Here is a 16,056-nt window from a genome sequence, read left to right on the forward strand (position 1 = left end):
ATGTCTTTGAGCTGGACATTGCGCTGGCATTTTGTGCACTGAATCGTGCGCGAGCCGCATTCGCCCTCGTGCGAGGTAAGGTTCATAAGAATGTCCTTGGCGAGCGTCGGCTTCGGCCCTGCCTTGACATGCAAATGGCAGTACCGACACGAGATGATACGCTCAGGACAGTCGCTTCGGCGATGTCCGGCCACTTGGTCAAGGGCGAGCTCCCGTCCGCATTCACAGACGAGCGGCGAATGTGCCAGGTCGAGGTGTTTTGCTCTGTCTGCTACAGACCCAGCCTACGCAGAGGGACGGATGCGTTGTTAGAGGAATGACGAGGTCCTTGTGTGAGATCACTGAAGCATTGGTATCTCCGGGAGTCTGATACTGCCGACAGCACAAACCCATTCGCACCAACAGAGCACAATTCCACTACATTCTAGAAGCGCAGATGTGGCCTCACCATCTCACAAAGCTCACAGTGCCAGTGACTGGCAATCTGTGACTTCTGGAAGACCTTGTTGCACCTCGGACACAGCACATTGTTTCGCTCGCAAAAGATTTGATGCATCGGGTAGCTCCGGGTGGGCACCCTGGTCTTGCAGTTGCTGCATTCTGTCAGCGGCTCTGTCGAAGCAGCAGCTTCTGTCGCTTGCCTGTCCAAGCTGGAGGTGCCCTGTTCAGGATCGCCGATTGAGGTCTGGGCTCGTACGGTGAGTCGGTATCGACTGGTGGCGCCCTCGTAGCCGTAGACTCCTATATGGATAAACGGTGAGCCTTCGACCGAATCCATTGGCACGTTCAATACCGATGTTCCTCTGTCGACATTGTAGGCAGAATGATCGAGGCTCGTGGGATGCTCCTGAATGAGCGATACATAGAGATCACAGTCGCAGTTGTCTGCAGTGTCGACAGATATCCGGTACATGCGGTGGGACGGTGATGTTTTGACCTGCACGAACGATAACAGGCGGCGTGGCGGGCCAGCATTGTCGACAGCGTCAGAATAGTTCAAGACGGCAAGACCGAATCTGGGACAGACCGTGCAGTCCGCCCAAGATTGCTCGAGTTGGCGATAGAAAGCATCGCCAGCATTCCTTTCCATGACATCTTACCGAGTAGTGCATATAGCGGCCTTTCTGAACAGCCCCCTCAACGACAGCCTTGAGCTCGGTGGGATGTTGGGCATCTGTGTCTGGGTACAGCACCTGATTCCTGCCAGAGTTGTCGGAGCGGACCGGGCCGATATTGGTGGTGAACTTGAGGCGCACTGCTTCTTCGGCAATGGAGGCATCCAACGGGGCAATGTCGACCTCCATGTCGGTATTAAGACAGAGACAGGCGTCAGCCGGCTTGAGATCCGCCACAATGAACCCATGTTCCTTGAGCTGCTTGGTCTTGGGGTTGATGTGGGGCACCCGCAGAATCTCGCCCTTTGTGACGGTGGTCTGGAACTTGCGGAAGTAGGTCTCCAGGGTGGCTCTGCAGATAGAACGGTTCCACGATGCGATTAGCATGTGGCCCCATGCTCGAATTGCGGATTTCTTCTCTCGAGCCTCACCTACCTCATATTTGCAATCTCGAGGTAATCCGGCTCCATTGGTGCGATGCGAGCCCATATGCACTTGGGCAGCTCAACGAGCTTGACACGGACGCTCGCTGCAGGGTGATCGGTTTGCATCGGGTCGTCCGAGCGGGAGACATTGTCGGCAGGGCCAGGCTCCAGCTCCGATCGAGCTGGGGTCGATGTTGGAGCGCTGCTTTGCGAAGGCACAAAGGCCTCCCATATCGACAGCGGTACCTGGATCTGGTCCTCGTCGGCCGTGTATTCTTCGACGGTGGCATAGACCTTGATTCGGCGGTGATCGGTCGACTGGAGTTCAAAGGTGGTCGGCGACGGCAGAACCACAGGCGGAACCGCAGTCTCGGATGTCAGCTGCAGCAGCTCGTGGAGGGCGCTGGAGCATAGACGGATGCGGTCGCCCTTGAGTGAGGCAGAGGCAGAGAGCGTATACTCCTGCGACCAGAACGGAATCACCGGGGCGAGGGCAGGCGCTGGCGGTTCGGTGATTTGGTAGGGTGAACCGTCGTCGTCGTCGTCGGATGAAGACGGAGATGGGGATCTTGCATGCGAGCGACTCATGGCGAGAGGAGGAGTACGGCGATGGCGATAGCGATGGCGATGGCGATGGCGACGGTGAGATGCAGATGCGATGCAGAGTCGATGCAGTGCCGGCAGCGGCGGCGAGACGCAGATGTGAGTGCAGATGCGGGACGACGACGACGCAGCGCAGAGGGGCCCAATCGAGGATTTCGAATGCCGTTTGCACCAGGGGGCGGCCCTGGCTCGACCGAGACGACGAATACCCCGCGAGTCCAAAGCCGATACCCCGGCAGGGCGATGGCCGTTCTCAGCGCCGGGCCGGATCAGCATCGGCTCGGCATGCGTCCGGTATCCGCTTGATACCCGCTCGGCATTCCTCGGATATCATCCCGGCGCCCATCTGCTTGATACCCGTTCGGCATTCTTCTGCTGCTGGCGGCCCACAACAGGAAACTCAAAACCCTCGGCCGTCCGTCGGCTTCCCTTGCGCCCAGATCGCCCCCCACAGACCAAGTCCGTCTGCGGCCTGCTCAACCTCCCAGCCTTGCGTCCTCGCTGAATCGCTTTTCCCTCGACGTCAGCCTGCCACCATGGCCTCCCCGACCTCAGTCACTCGTATCTGCGGCTCCGACACAAGCAGCTGTGGTTACTGCCACAGCGGCACTCGTTCGAGCGCCTCCTGCGGCATGTGGGCATTCTCGCTCGCACCGCATGCCTACCAAGCTCTCATCGATCGAGGCTGGCGTCGCAGCGGTCAGTACCTCTATATCCCCGATCCACTGATGACCTGTTGTCCCTGCTATACCATCCGAGTGGATGTGGCCGAGTTCAGCCCCTCCAAGAGCCAGAAGAAAACCCTCCGGAAAATGAGACGATACCTCAACACCAAGCCCGGAGACAAGCCGTCTGCGGAAGAGGCCGGCGAAGATGACCCCGCATCGCATTTGACCCATCCGGACCAGCCCGATCAGTCGAGTCCTGCGGCCGGCACCAAGCCCGAAGTGCTGGTCGCCCCAGCCCAAGACGAACCCATCGAGCTCTACAGCGCCGAGCTCCCCGGCCCGAACAAGAAGCTGCTGAAGCAACTCAAGGCCACCAAGATGCAAAGCCAGCACGAACATCCCGATGCTGCCCCAAGGTAGGCAAAGCGCTGCATCGAGCCTGTGTGTCGGTGGCATCTTTCAGCGACGAGACGACAATCCAATCATCGCGATCAATCTTGTTTGCGGATCCGACAACGCTCTCGCCTCACACCGGCTCCGGACAACTGCCGTCTCTTGCAGAGCCGAAAATGCCGTCAATACAAAGAAGCTGAACGACCTATTCAAGGAGATCGAAGCTGGGTCAACACACCAGCTGAGGGTGCGTCTGAACCGCCGACAACCGCGGAGCAGCCCGCCCAATCTGCAACGACCACCAACTGTAGCTGTCGTCTTGCCAGCCGTTTGGGACTCACCCGTCCTGCCCACTGTTCCATATTTGCGTTTCATTCTATAAGGTCGAGCTGGTGCCGGCCAAGTTCGAGCAGGAGACGTTCGAGCTCTTTGCAAAGTATCAGACCCGGGTCCACAAAGATCCGCCCTCCAAGTTCGACGATCCGTCATCGTACATCAGCTTCCTGGTCGACAACCCGTTTCCAAAGGTAAGCGAGTGCACTTGCGCGATCGATTTGTCTGTGGATAAGTCTCCTGGCTCTGTTGCCGCCGCATCGCCGAGTTGCTTGGACCAAGCGCCGTCTCCATGTGAGACGACCCAAAGTCCGTCGATTAGCCTTGGCTGTGCGTGAGCCGATGCGTTCTCGAGCACTCTGTCTGTCCAGGGCAGCGGTGCGATTCTCATGCCTTCGCTTTTGCTTGAAATGCGTTCCAGGCTCAAGGACGCTCGTTAAGCTACGGTGGCTTCCATCAAAAGTACTATTTGGATGACAAGCTGATCGCCGTTGGCGTCATCGACATTCTGCCAAAATGCGTCTCGAGTGTGTACTTTATGTATGATCCGGACATGTCGTTCCTCTCCCTCGGGGTCTACGGAGCCATCCGTGAGGTCATGTTTGCCCAGTCCCTCTCACAGGTCCTGCCCGATCTCAAGTACTACTACATGGGTAAACGTCTTGGGCTGGGTGGTGCGGTATGCGCAGGACAAACAGGAGCCGCCAATGTATACGACTGACACTCGGTTCGTTCATCAAGGATACTACATCCACAGCTGCCCTCAGATGCGCTACAAGGCCCAGTACAGACCCTCGTATCTGTTGTGCCATGTAAGCCTGCCGCATGCTGCGTGGCGACGATGGCAAGCGCAACATTGTATTTGCCCCTCGAATCGATGCTTCCGAGACAACTCGGGGGGGGGGGCGATTGACGTTGCTACGGGATGTGTTTTGCAACGGAGCCACATGGCACTCTTCGAATACTGTCCGGTGATGCAGTCCCATGGCACTGTTCGGGCATGACCCTTGCGACGACTGTGCCGATTCTCCTGGGTTGGAAAGCGGAGCGTCGTGATCTGCGTTGACGACTTGCATCCAACACAGAGAGGGAATGTGGTGTTGCTTGCGCCAATGACGAACAAATGCGCTCTCGTCTCGATATATCCACTCGACAGGACGATTACAAGTGGTACCCCTACGAAAAGTGCGCCAAGCTCCTCGACCAAAACAAACGGGTTTCGTTTTCCGAGTCGCTGAAAGCCGACCCCGAAGGCCAAACCGTGCGACCGCTTTCGGAGAAGCAAGCCAGCGCCGTCAAAGACAGCGATATTATGGATCTGTGGGTTCACACCGGCCGAGAGATTGTCCAGCTAAGGGTATTTATCACATCGACTGCGGCTCTGCTGGCCTCGCACTTCGCTCTCTGTTTGCGTCGCCTCTCGCAATCGCAGTTGCAGCCATTCTTGGTACCGAAGGCAGTTCTATATCGCTGTCGAAACTGCTCGGTTGCGCTCGCATGTGTCTGGTCCAACGCTGTGATCGTGCCAACTTTCGTTGGTGCTGCCCGTTTAACAGCTCGGCCATTCTCCCTCACTTGGCAGCGCGTGTATCGATTCTACAATGATGATATCGCTAAAATCAAGGAGCTTTATGTCTTGGTCGGAGAAGACACTCTTCAGAGCATTGCGCTCAACATCTAGTAGCCAAACGATTCTCTTGTATTTGTCAATGATCATCCCTTTGGCCTCATCCTTGTCTGATCATTGGCTTGTCGGCACTCCCAAAAACGGATACACAACTATCGATCTGAGGGAGAGTACCAAGCCACCCCTGCATCTGAGCCGTTGGCTTCCTCGTCCATGCGAATCGTATTCGTTTGTCCCCTGTACCATCGAGCGGGTCACCACGACTTTGTTTGGGAAACCAAGGGATCTAATAGCCTGCCGCCAGCCCTCCTTTGCGTGGATCGGCCGCCGCTGGAATGGGCAAGGGCAACGCATGAAGAAGTCGGGTCAGCGGCCACTCGGTTGTAGAGACCCTGTGCTCAGTACGCGGCTCTCCGGAGGCGAGGAGAACGTCAGCGGCCCGCGATGCTTAAATCCGGTTTACCTTGGATAGTTCCGTCCTTTAGTTTCTTCACCACGGACACCCCGGTGAACGCCGATGGAGCCAAGCGAGTAACCTGAATTCAGTGCATTTCCAAACAGATGGGGCGGAGATTGTGGGCTCTGCTGAGTCAGCCATTGTAGCGCGACAACTGCCTCGGAATTGTGTTAGATTTGGATATGCTATCTTACGTTGTGACCGCGGCTGATGAGTGATCTTTCGATTGCTGGGTCAACGCTGTACTCCAGCGACGCCTGGTTCGATGAAGAGCGGGGGGAAACGACATATCAATTGAGTGGGATCGCTCTTTCCGGCTCGGCATCGAGAGAGAGAGAGAGAGAGGCGGGACACTGGATGTGTATGTTCCAGAGACTCACCAGGTTTGGAAACAGCTGGTGATGGATGCGAGGCAGTCGCAGGGCCTCCAGCGGGTCCATGCCAAACTCAAGCGTGCAAAGTGTAGTCCACATGCTGGCCGTCGGAATCATACTGCCACCTGAGGCGCCGACGACGAGCTCGACCTCGCCGTCACGCTCAATGATGGCTGGGACCGAAGACGAAGTCATTCTCTTTCCGGGCTTGATGAAGTTGTACGGCGACGGAGCGAGGCCGAACGCATTCGAGACACCGGGAATGGAAAAATCATCCTGGCCCCATGAGGTGCGGGAAGAGTGTCCAGGTATCGTCAGGACTACCAGAGGCCCGATCCAGAAGGCAGTTTGTGTGTTGAGCAATTGTCTTGCCCCCATCGGCCTGGTTTTGGTCGGGATCGACAGCAGGCCACTCACCATCTCGTCGTTCAGAATGATACCGGTTTCGGGGTCCATCAACCGAGCGCCAAAGATAAGATTGACCTGTGACAAGCAAAGAGCAATCAGTCTTGCACATAACCACCGGGGCTCGCGGGCCGGCACAGACAGCAAGATCCATGAGCACACTTACTGTTGATGTCAGGCTGACAGCCGAACCATCGGCCGTCAAGACCGAAACGTGCATCTAATGCATGTAAGAAGCGAGAGGCATCAGTCGAGGGGCGGTCATCGACTGGAACTGAACAGCAACAGCAACAGCAACAGCAACAGCAACAGCAACAGCAACAGCAACAGCAACAGCAACAGCAACAGCAACAGCAACAGCAACAGCAACAGCAACAGCAACAGCAACAGCAACAGCAACAGCAACAGCAACAGCAACAGCAACAGCAACAGCAACAGCAACAGCAGCAGTGCGGGGGTCCCATACAGTTCCGTGGTTATCCTTGATGTAATATTCAGGCTGGTAGTGCTGGATGTCGTTGAAGGTGTGGTCGTCCGAGGTATTGTGTCGGTAGGCTGCCGCCAGGTCCTTGTCGATGAACTTGTGCATGATACTCGTGATATTGGAGAACACGGCCTGGGAGATCCCCCCCCCCACAGATGAGCCCTGTCAGAATCGGAGGTCTCAAGGCGCTATGGCTCCACTGCCATGCTTTGTGGAGAGCCTGCTAATGCTGCTGATGCCGCTCTTGAAATCGAATACAGCCTCCAGCCACGAAAAAAACATCGCTACTAACATCGGCAGGATCACCGTAAAAACCTCGTTGAGCATACGCATATTTGAACGCCTCGATGATCCTGGGTGCCAAAGAATGCTCGTCAGTCGCTGCAGACGCTCGCACGGTTTGGCACGACGACGCGCAATGCCGATAATGGCACCAACAGCCGACAACCGCGATGGCGATGGCGATTCTGCTGCACAGCGCCGAGCCGGGTACCAGAGACAGAATGCTCACCTATGGTAGTTAAGTAGGGTAAGGCCTTCTCCGCGCAGATCGTATCCCTCCAGGATGTTCATGATGGTGATAAAGACAGCACCGCTGTGTGTGGCCGAGGATCAGAGCCAGCGTCAGAGCCAGTATCGAAATCGCAACGAGCATCAGACTCAGGATCAATCGAGGCTTTCGTTGTCCCTGTAAAGGCGTGTTCAGATCTTGGACGTCAGCACAGACACGAACCTCGATGGAGGCGGGCCAGTGATGACCTTGCGACCATGGTAGTATCCGACCACAGTCTCGTTGACATGCACACGGTAGTTTGCCAGATCCTCAAGCGTCAGTATTCCACCGGCGCCCTGGACGGTCTTGACGAGGCTGTGGGCAATCGAGCCACGATAGAATGAGTCGACACCTTCGTCGGCTATGATCTGTAGCGTCTTGCCGAGGGTCACCCGCTTGATGTGCTGCCCTTCCTTGAGACCAGTGCCGTTGGGAGCAAAGACTGCAGAGAATGCCGGATCCTTCAGCAGCCACGGCTCAGCAGTCTGTTGGTTAAATGAGTGATATCACAGACGGATACAGTTTAGATTGCTGGTGCGGTTCGACAGCGTGAGCAATACGACGCTGGGGATGCACAACCCGGCATGTCCTTACCGCAATCCTCTGGGCAAGCAGCGGGGAGACGGTCCAGCCCTCGATGCACAGGTCAGCAGCAGGCTGAACCAGACGCTTCCAAGGCAGCTTGCCATATCTGGGAGGCATATGAGATATAAGCCACGCAAAACAGCCAGGATGCGCAGAGCATGCGAGACAACCGAGCCGCACGAGGCACGGACAGCCCAACGATTCCCCATTGGCTCAGCCATGCATGAGGACTGCCGACCTACCGTCTGTGGGCCTCATGGTAGCCCATGGGCTCTCCTGGAACACCCACGGCTAGGCCTCCAACCTGGGCGAGTTTTGGATCTTGGGTGAACATATCCTCGGTCGCGGCACCAGGAGCTTGCTCACGAAAGTCCAAGAACGACGAGTTGCCGTTGGGCTGGCGAACGACCATGAATCCACCGCTGTCGATTATTGGGGTTCAAAGCATAATCAGACCACCAGTTGGCGGAAGTCCACTCGAGCATGACAAACACAGCCAACACACACCCACTCGCTCGGCGGCCAGGGTCTCACCATCGAGAGCATCCACTTACCCTCCAATGCCAGAGGAGTATGAATTGGTCACTCCGATACAAAATCCAGTAGCAACGGCCGCATCAACGGCCGATCCGCCGTCTTTGAGGACCTCGACGCCGATCTCGCTGCAGATTCCATTTTCGCTTGAAACAGCACCGTTGCGGGCCACAACCAAGCCTGGGGTGGAGACTATATTCGGGATTAGCGCCGTATCAGAGGAGAACGGGCTGAGTGCCCAGGCAGATCCGTTTTGGCTGACCAACCTCGGGGCTGGGGGTTGGATCGCTTAGAGATATCGAACGAGGTAAAGAGGGTCGTGCCAACTGTCGTTGATGCGAATCGCAGAGAGTATTGGTGGCAGCGCGATAGGAAAGGGAGCATTAGCGGATTGTTTGGAAAGGGTCAGTAAAGGCGGCATCGCTTGTCGGGATGCCGCAGCGCCTGCTGGTGTGGACGGGGTTGGCCCTGGGCACGAATCCGATCTAGTCCGGTGCCGACAGCGGGTCATACCGACGACGACAAGGACGACGAGGACGATCGATCGGAGTCGCAGGCGCATGAATCTCCTGTCGCCCAGGCAGAGCAGGCGTCGGATCGGAAGCGCCATGACAGAGTCGTTCAGCAGCGGGGTTGACTGGTGCGATGGGGAGCGAGCGGGTGAGCACGGCAGGCTGAAGAGGCCAGGAGCAGAGGCAGCAACTGGTGACGACACAAAGGGCAAGCCGCTGGTGCAGAGACCGAGAAGCACGGCTCTCACCTCGGAGGGGCGTTTCGCCTGCGACATGTCTGGGAAACCAGGGCGGCGGGCTTGCTTTCGAGGCCGGCGAGGCCAGATTTATACACCGGATCCACGGCCGGGCGGGATGGGCATCCGGCTCGTTCGACAGCAGAATGCGGTGGCAAACAAGAGCCACTCCGTCGAAAGCGGGCAGATCGATCAGCAGCCGGATCACACGCATCCGGACTGCACACGCATCCAGACAATACGCAGCGGTGCTGCCATGGATCTGTTCGGCCGTCGCTCTGATGATGCCATACATCCCGTGGATGCATCTAATGCATTTCGCATCAGATCCATTGCGCACCTGATGCATTTCACATCATATATACACCCCATGCATATAATATACGGTATATCCCATGCATATACCATACCCATCCTACACATCCTACACATCCTTCGCATCCTACACATCCTACACATCCTACACATCCTACACATCCTTCGCATCCTACACATCCTTCGCATCCTACACATCCACTGCCCCACGCCCAAACCAACGCCATCCCATGTGTCCGGTCACATGACGGCCCCGTTCGCCATCCGTCGCAGCCGCCGCAGACGCATTTCTGTTCCTTGCTCCGCCCATCGCCTCTGCCTGTTCCAGAGCCCGACGGCCTCCTCCGGGATGTCCTCAACCGACCCCAAGGGTAGGTCCAGAGCAAGCCCCAGCCGGACCGCAGGCCCGTCCAGCTCCGGCCTCCTAACCCCAGCGTCCGCCCTCCCTGCCCTTGCCAGCGATCCCGTGCAAGTTCTATTTGCTCGGATCGTGTCGAGCTGGATCAAAATGCAAGTTCTCCCACAAGCGGGACGTATCCGCCGACTCTCTTGTCTGTCAGTGTAGGTCACCGTCGCTTGCACCGGTTCGGCCGGCCGTCCCGTCTTTGGTCGGAGCAGGTCAGGCTGCACCCTGGGCAAGCCTGACCCAGGTCGGCTGTCAGCTTCGATCAGTCTCCCACAACCCGCTAATCGCTGTATCTCTGCGTATGATCCAACCCGTGATGGCATCAAAGACTATCTGATGGGTAACTGCCGATATGGTGCAAATTGTAAGTTGCTGCCCTATCGCTTCCCTTCTCCAGCATAAGCCGCGGATCGAGGCGGCCAAGATAGGTGCTTCTGCCAGTGTCCCCAGTATGCCCTCCGATGGGCTTGGCCGACGTCTCGGCGGCAATCGGGACCGGGGCCTGTCCGGCTGACCCTGTGTCGCTCCTGTCCAGGCGCACTCCCCCATGTCAAGCCGAAACCTCAGCAGGCGGCAAGCCCGTCCAGCTCGCGGCCACCCAAGACCCGAACACCTTCGACTCCACCTCCCAGCTCGGGCCGGGGGGCACTGTCGCCGGTATCCATGGCTGCAAGCCCGCCGTTCGCTCCCCAGTCAAGTCTCGAGATGGCTTCGATGCTTCCGAGCGATGCAGTCCCTCTGTTCCATGCTCTGGACACACTGCGGACTCAGTTCCAGGAGGACGAGTACGTCGAACATGCCATCTTGCCGTCATCGCTGAACGACCTGATGACACCTATGGAGCAGCTGTGTTTTTCGGCGTCGTCCAAGGGTTCGAGCTGGAGCGAAGAACCCGATCCCTCCGACAAGCTCTCATACTCACAAATCGCAAAGATGGCTGCCATCGAGAGCACGTATGTCAAGAGCCCTACCAAGCCACGACTTCAGAATGCGCCTGTTTCTCTCCCTGGAAATGCCGTGCCAAGCGGCACCGTGGCCTTCGAGGCCATGGTTCTCTGCCCGTTTGCGATGCAAGGAGCCTGTCGGTACGGAGACAAGTGCAGATACATCCACGGCCTCGAGTGTCCCAGCTGCGGAAAGTGTGTGCTGGATCCGTTTCATTCGCCTGAGCAACACGAAGGTGAGTCGCTCTTTAGGCGCAGACTCGGGCCCTGGACAAATCCCCGCACACCTGGATTTGCCTCCTGGATTTGGCTCCTGGATTTGGCTCCTGGATTTGCGGGTGAGCGTTCACTCACAAGCACTGTGCCTCGATATCAGAGGAGCACATCCAGAAATGCCGTGAATCAAAGGTGCTGGAGTCCAAGACGGAAGCATCCCTCCGAAACAGCGAGGACATGGAATGTGTCGTTTGTATGGAGCCGGTCTTGTCCAAGCGTGACCCGCGGTTTGGGCTTCTGAGTAAGTTTGGTATTTTGTTCTTGTTTCTATTGGAATTGGCTCGGATCCCGGCTTATTCGTGCTTTGAATGACGCATTGGTCCGCTGCTGACATGAGCTGGATTTGGTATTGAATGACCAGACTGTGAGCACTGCGTGTGTCTGGGATGCATCCGCCAGTGGCGCCAGAACGAGCGCATGGACACAGCAAAGGTAAGCCCGAGGAGAAAGCGCTGCCAAGATGCGGCCGGCACCTTTTATAGCCCTCGACTGCCACAGATCTATCCCTCACCAATCGACTCACCTTTTCCCACACGTTTCTTGATGCAGACATGTCCCATATGCCGGACCGTGACGCATTTCGTGGTGCCGTCGGCAGTATGGATCACGGATGCGGAAGAGAAGCAGCAGGTAATCGAAGACTACAAAACCAAGTTGAGGTATGTATCTTTGGAGCAGTCTCGGCAACCCCAGCCATCTGCCAGCAACGCAGCGAGTGGCATGGGCGGTGGCGTGGCAAATATAATGACCTGAGGCGTACGCTTATGCATATCTGCATGCTGACGACGGCTGGGCTCTTTCTACTGCTTCGAAACCTCCATGTCTCCATGTCTCTATGTGATATACATCGCCCGATAGGTCCATCGACTGCAAGCACTACAATTTTGGAGACGGGACCTGTCCCTTTGGAACCTCATGCTTCTTCCGCCATGTCAACCACGACGGCGTGCCCGAGCAGATCAAGCTTCGAACCGTCCTTGGAACCGACGACGAGGTCCGGGTTGTCAGCACAGTCAAGCTCTCGGACTTTCTGGATCGCCATTGAGCCTGTTGACTCTGGAAGGGAGGAGGTAGACCGCCGGAGCCTTGCGTCGCTCGGGTTCGTGTCAGGGACATGGATCCACACGAGACACATCAACTGCTCGCATTCGACCCTGCTGACCCGTCCACGACCAGCGTGCGAAAAACAACCGTAATATATACATCCATAGAGAGACCTTGACTGCAATGTTGTGCCCAGGCGCTCGGGGACGGTGTCGCTGGACACTGGTGTGGGGACTGCTTGGTGAGGAGGACAATGACGGCCTCACTGACCGACTTGTGCATCTTCAGACACATCGAGGGAGGTTGCGGACTTTCGCCACTGCAACCAGCACATACAGCGTTTCCAAAATGAAATGGGACACCCCGTTGAGCCATGACAGGGCTTTTTTCTGTGATCTGAATACACCCACCCACTCATCGCAATCATGGCCAAGCACAGCACCCTCGATTTCCGCATCGCTGCACTGCGACCGGTGGTCTTCACTCGGAGGGTGGTCTTCACTCGGAGGCTGCCAAAGTGATCTGCTCTATTTCTTATGGCATAGTTAGACGCATGCCATCGCATACTGCGCTGACAAATGGGTTGTGGGCAGGTGTCCCATTTCCCCCTGAATACAGTGTATACCCACACGCCGCAAGCGACATGCACTCGCGCCATTGTGGACGCAACAAATGCACGAGCAAGCACATTGTTTTGCAATATTCGCGGTGACATTCGCAATGGCAGGCTGCGCCATTAGTCTCAAGGAATTACCGGATGCCATCCAAGCCACCGCGACACACATCGCTGCAGTGTCATTCAAATCTTGTAGGCTCGCTGGAGGCGATCGACATCTGATGCTTCAAACGCACTACCCGGCGAGTGGTGGCGCAGGTGCTCCAGCACCGCAGTCAGGCCTGTCGCAGAATCAGTCAAGGGGCGGAACAGGGGGCATCAGTGATCAAGATCGAGTGAATCTCAGCATGTATCCCGCAAACACTCCCCACAATGCGAAATCCTGCATACCAGTCTTGTCTTTCTTGGACATGAACATGAGGGTCATCTCAAAGCGCGGCAGCCTGGACAGGCTATCCAGAACCAAGTAAATTGAATCTGTCGGCTCAGAGCTATGCAACGTGTACGAGAGCGGTATTGTGAATGGTTATTAACAGCGCCGTGGGCTTGCGGGAAGCGGCCGCTGCAATCCATCGGACGGCCAGGTGATAGGTGGGATGATATCCTGCATAGAGGCGTTTGAGCCCGTGCAATAAGACACCATACCCGATGTAGCATTTTTGCAGGATCTCGACGATCCGAGCCAAATAGTCGCTGTCGAGTGCATTCTTGAAGATCTTGGAGTAGTCGGTGGTCGGAATGACCTGAAGCCGGATAAGTCGGGCAGTCAGTCGCTGTGGGACGATGCCAGACCAGACAGAGGAGCAAATACACTGCGGAGCGCTGAACCCACCTTGAAGTACTTGTAGGCCTGCTCGTCGTCCCGCTTGACGCTCTTCCAGTCTCGCTCGAACTCAAACATGGTCTTGGGCACAGAGAACTTGGAGACAGGGCCTGCGTTGGCATACGGCTGCGTCGTGGATGGGGCCGTTCCGCCTGGCCGGATCTCGGGTGCCGTGGTGGCAGCGGTGGCGGCGGTGGTGTCCATAAGCTCCTGGATGAGCGGACCCTTTCTTGGCTCGCTAATGCTCTTCGAGAGAGTGTGTGGTTCGGGCTGCGCTTGCAACGCATTAGTGAAATGATCTGCAAATGAAATGGAGAAGTAGGGTGTCCTGAGCTTGCCGCAAACGATAGACTAACTTACGTCCAGAGTGTCATCGGGCTTGGTCGCGGTTGGTGCAGCTGACAGCATCGAAATGGCTGATGCAGCCGGTGGTGTCGCTGAGGACATGGGGTCCAAGGCTGCCTCGACAGCACTGTCGCTCGGAGTGGCCTCAAATGGGCGGTGCGGTGGCGCTGGGTTGATGCGGGGTGGTTCCTCGTCGTTGCGCTGCAGTGGTTTCGTCACAGGGATCGGCTCGCCAATTTCCTTGATGACAAGTCTGCGGCGGACAGGCTTGCCGGGAATTTTCTTTGGTTCTGTAGAACTCGCCGACTGAACCCGAGCGGCGCTGGCCGGCGATGATTTGGCGATTGCCAAAGGCTTTGGCTCGGCCGCAGAGGCAGGCTGCGTTGGAGACGGTGATTTCTGAGGCCGCATCTTTTCATAAAGCTTGGCAAGATCGTCCTTGATCATCTTGTTGGTGGGCTCAAGGACTGCGGCAGCCTCCAGATCTAGAAAACGGATGGAAAGACTGTTATGTGGCAGTTCATACGATGCAAGTGCTCGATCTGCACTAGCACTGGCCGTGGAGCCGCCTGAGGTCGCCGAGGTGCTCTCGATAGAGAACTGACCCTTCTTCGAGTCCTCGAGCTGGCCCAGCTCTCTCCGGGCCAGGCCGCGTCTCCAGAGCGCCTTGATGTTCTTCGAGTCCAGCTGCAGACATCGCGTACAGTCCCGCTCGGCCTCTGCATACTGTTGCGTCTTAATCAGGGCCATGGCTCGGTTGAGGGGCAGGACGGCGTTGGTTGGATCAAACTTCATGCCCTTTCCATAGTGAGTGATGGCACGCTGATAGTCTCCCTTCTTGAAGAACTCGTTGCCCTGGTGCCAGTTTGAAATTGGATCAGCCGCGTGTCGGCGGTTTTACCCAGAGTATCGCCGCAGCAGCCTCACCATTTCCTTCTCGATCAAAGACTTTTCGATCCGGGACTGCTCTTCAAGGACCTGCTTGGACTCGGCGGGAGTCGGGGGAGGCTGTGTGCGATTCTCTTCCTGCTCGTCCATGTCCTGGAGGGCCTTGTCCTGTCGATCAACAGATGGTCGGGGGCAGACGGTTGATACTCTGTGATCTCAGTCCAACCATAGCTCTCTCGCTGTTTTGCTGAGTGGATGGCTGAGTTGGATTGCGCACTTACCACGTCAAACTTATCCCAGGCACGGTAGTCCGAGCTCTTGATCTTCTTGGGCTTTGCAGGCCCATCCCCGATGTCAGCTGCGTCCGCCGACGGAGATGGGATGTGCACTTCTGCATCTCCGAGAACAATGTCGCCACGGCTCCGGACAGGAGGGATATGCTGCAGCACAGGGCCAGAGGCGAGTTGGTGTGAGCGGGATGGAAGGGGATTGGAAACCACTGCGATAAAACAGCCAGATCGATCCGATACCTCTCCCCAGACGGGTGCTTTGCGGGCAGCTCGATCTTTGGCCTTGATGTCTTTCTCCCAGGTGAGGATATCTTGCACGTACTCCTGCGGTCGGCGTCGTCGGCATATATTCGCAGCGAGCCAGCGCCATGCGGTGTCCAGATATCGATGGTATTCATTTGGCGGAATCGAAGCATTCGTCCAGAAACACCGATCCCGGATTCGAGATCGGGCCAGGTTGTGGAGCAAAGTTAACGAATGCTGCGGAATCGAAGTCCATATCCGGCCAGCGACATCCCCCGCGAGGATTATCTTGGAGCCGATCGGGAGCCCAGATCGGGGCTGCTCGTTGGCCATGAAGCCGGCTGTCTGTGGAGGACACGTACCCGATACTCTTCGGCGTTGCGGCGCACTTGCAGAGCGATTTCGGCCATGGCAGACGGCGGATGCAGGAGGATGTGCGGGATTCGGGGCAGCAACAGCAGCAGCAGCAGCAGCCGTTGTCGATCAGCGAAACGAAAGGAAGAGAGCGAGCCGCGAGCCAAACACGCAGCGGCGCCAGATTTCAAGCGAGCGAGCCAAATGG

General features: G+C 57.0%; 5 protein-coding genes across 5 annotated transcripts; 2 read left to right on the top strand and 3 right to left on the bottom strand.

Annotated features, from left to right (window-relative positions):
- Positions 1–638: 638 nt before the first annotated feature.
- BJ171DRAFT_42790 (ubiquitin fusion degradation protein UFD1-domain-containing protein) lies at positions 639–2,556 on the bottom strand. Its single transcript, XM_053107831.1, has 3 exons — positions 1,551–2,556; positions 1,101–1,467; positions 639–885 (listed from the first exon to the last, which is right to left on the bottom strand). Exons 1-3 carry the CDS (start codon positions 2,417–2,419, stop codon positions 787–789), a joined length of 1,335 nt encoding a protein of 444 aa, XP_052968270.1. The 5' UTR covers positions 2,420–2,556; the 3' UTR covers positions 639–786.
- On the top strand, positions 2,381–5,650 carry BJ171DRAFT_499052 (arginyl-tRNA--protein transferase 1-like protein). Its single transcript, XM_053110432.1, has 7 exons — positions 2,381–3,227; positions 3,373–3,451; positions 3,588–3,731; positions 3,959–4,190; positions 4,279–4,349; positions 4,694–4,894; positions 5,120–5,650. Exons 1-7 carry the CDS (start codon positions 2,680–2,682, stop codon positions 5,216–5,218), a joined length of 1,374 nt encoding a protein of 457 aa, XP_052968271.1. The 5' UTR covers positions 2,381–2,679; the 3' UTR covers positions 5,219–5,650.
- Positions 5,335–9,279, bottom strand: BJ171DRAFT_42768 (gamma-glutamyltranspeptidase). Its single transcript, XM_053107819.1, has 15 exons — positions 9,070–9,279; positions 8,823–8,882; positions 8,577–8,748; positions 8,265–8,444; positions 8,032–8,128; positions 7,618–7,922; positions 7,396–7,479; positions 7,177–7,237; positions 6,867–7,016; positions 6,567–6,620; positions 6,413–6,478; positions 6,002–6,271; positions 5,816–5,878; positions 5,628–5,700; positions 5,335–5,494 (listed from the first exon to the last, which is right to left on the bottom strand). Exons 1-15 carry the CDS (start codon positions 9,164–9,166, stop codon positions 5,451–5,453), a joined length of 1,776 nt encoding a protein of 591 aa, XP_052968272.1. The 5' UTR covers positions 9,167–9,279; the 3' UTR covers positions 5,335–5,450.
- A 647-nt stretch (positions 9,280–9,926) lies between these two features.
- BJ171DRAFT_499060 (uncharacterized protein) lies at positions 9,927–12,467 on the top strand. The gene is made up of 8 exons (XM_053110433.1): positions 9,927–9,990; positions 10,079–10,180; positions 10,354–10,389; positions 10,561–11,205; positions 11,346–11,486; positions 11,607–11,677; positions 11,795–11,904; positions 12,104–12,467. Exons 1-8 carry the CDS (start codon positions 9,969–9,971, stop codon positions 12,288–12,290), a joined length of 1,314 nt encoding a protein of 437 aa, XP_052968273.1. The 5' UTR covers positions 9,927–9,968; the 3' UTR covers positions 12,291–12,467.
- A 350-nt stretch (positions 12,468–12,817) lies between these two features.
- On the bottom strand, positions 12,818–16,017 carry BJ171DRAFT_499061 (uncharacterized protein; the record flags this gene model as incomplete). The annotated part of the gene is made up of 10 exons (XM_053110434.1): positions 12,818–13,186; positions 13,296–13,396; positions 13,551–13,648; positions 13,738–13,998; positions 14,089–14,558; positions 14,679–14,928; positions 15,001–15,129; positions 15,243–15,401; positions 15,492–15,575; positions 15,857–16,017. Coding segments are annotated over 10 exons (1,692 nt in total), but the record flags the coding sequence as incomplete, so codon positions are not given.
- Between the last annotated feature and the right edge of the window lie 39 nt (positions 16,018–16,056).

The sequence above is a fragment of the Polychytrium aggregatum genome (genome assembly GCF_025602895.1).
Source record: "Polychytrium aggregatum strain JEL109 chromosome Unknown BJ171scaffold_12, whole genome shotgun sequence".
Classification (NCBI taxonomy): Eukaryota; Fungi; Chytridiomycota; class Chytridiomycetes; order Polychytriales; genus Polychytrium; species Polychytrium aggregatum.

Excerpts from the sequence above, each read along its gene's own strand:
- BJ171DRAFT_499060 (XM_053110433.1), top strand. The coding sequence starts at position 9,969 with ATGTCCTCAACCGACCCCAAGG. Across the intron at positions 9,991-10,078 it reads GTCCTCAACCGACCCCAAGG|CGATCCCGTGCAAGTTCTAT; the intron begins GTAGGTCCAGAG and ends TGCCCTTGCCAG. Across the intron at positions 11,905-12,103 it reads GACTACAAAACCAAGTTGAG|GTCCATCGACTGCAAGCACT; the intron begins GTATGTATCTTT and ends ATCGCCCGATAG.
- BJ171DRAFT_42790 (XM_053107831.1), bottom strand. The coding sequence starts at position 2,419 with ATGCTGATCCGGCCCGGCGCTGAGAACGGCCATCGCCCTGCCGGGGTA. Across the intron at positions 1,468-1,550 it reads CTCGAGATTGCAAATATGAG|AGCCACCCTGGAGACCTACT; the intron begins GTAGGTGAGGCT and ends TTCTATCTGCAG. Across the intron at positions 886-1,100 it reads GCCGCTATATGCACTACTCG|ACAACTGCGACTGTGATCTC; the intron begins GTAAGATGTCAT and ends TCGACACTGCAG.
- BJ171DRAFT_42768 (XM_053107819.1), bottom strand. The coding sequence starts at position 9,166 with ATGGCGCTTCCGATCCGACGCCTGCTCTGCCTGGGCGACAGGAGATTC. Across the intron at positions 8,883-9,069 it reads CGTCGTCCTTGTCGTCGTCG|TTGGCACGACCCTCTTTACC; the intron begins GTATGACCCGCT and ends CATCAACGACAG. Across the intron at positions 7,017-7,176 it reads TTTACGGTGATCCTGCCGAT|GCCGTGTTCTCCAATATCAC; the intron begins GTTAGTAGCGAT and ends GGGATCTCCCAG.
- BJ171DRAFT_499052 (XM_053110432.1), top strand. The coding sequence starts at position 2,680 with ATGGCCTCCCCGACCTCAGTCACTCGTATCTGCGGCTCCGACACAAGC. Across the intron at positions 3,452-3,587 it reads GGTCAACACACCAGCTGAGG|GTCGAGCTGGTGCCGGCCAA; the intron begins GTGCGTCTGAAC and ends TCATTCTATAAG. Across the intron at positions 4,350-4,693 it reads CCTCGTATCTGTTGTGCCAT|GACGATTACAAGTGGTACCC; the intron begins GTAAGCCTGCCG and ends TCCACTCGACAG.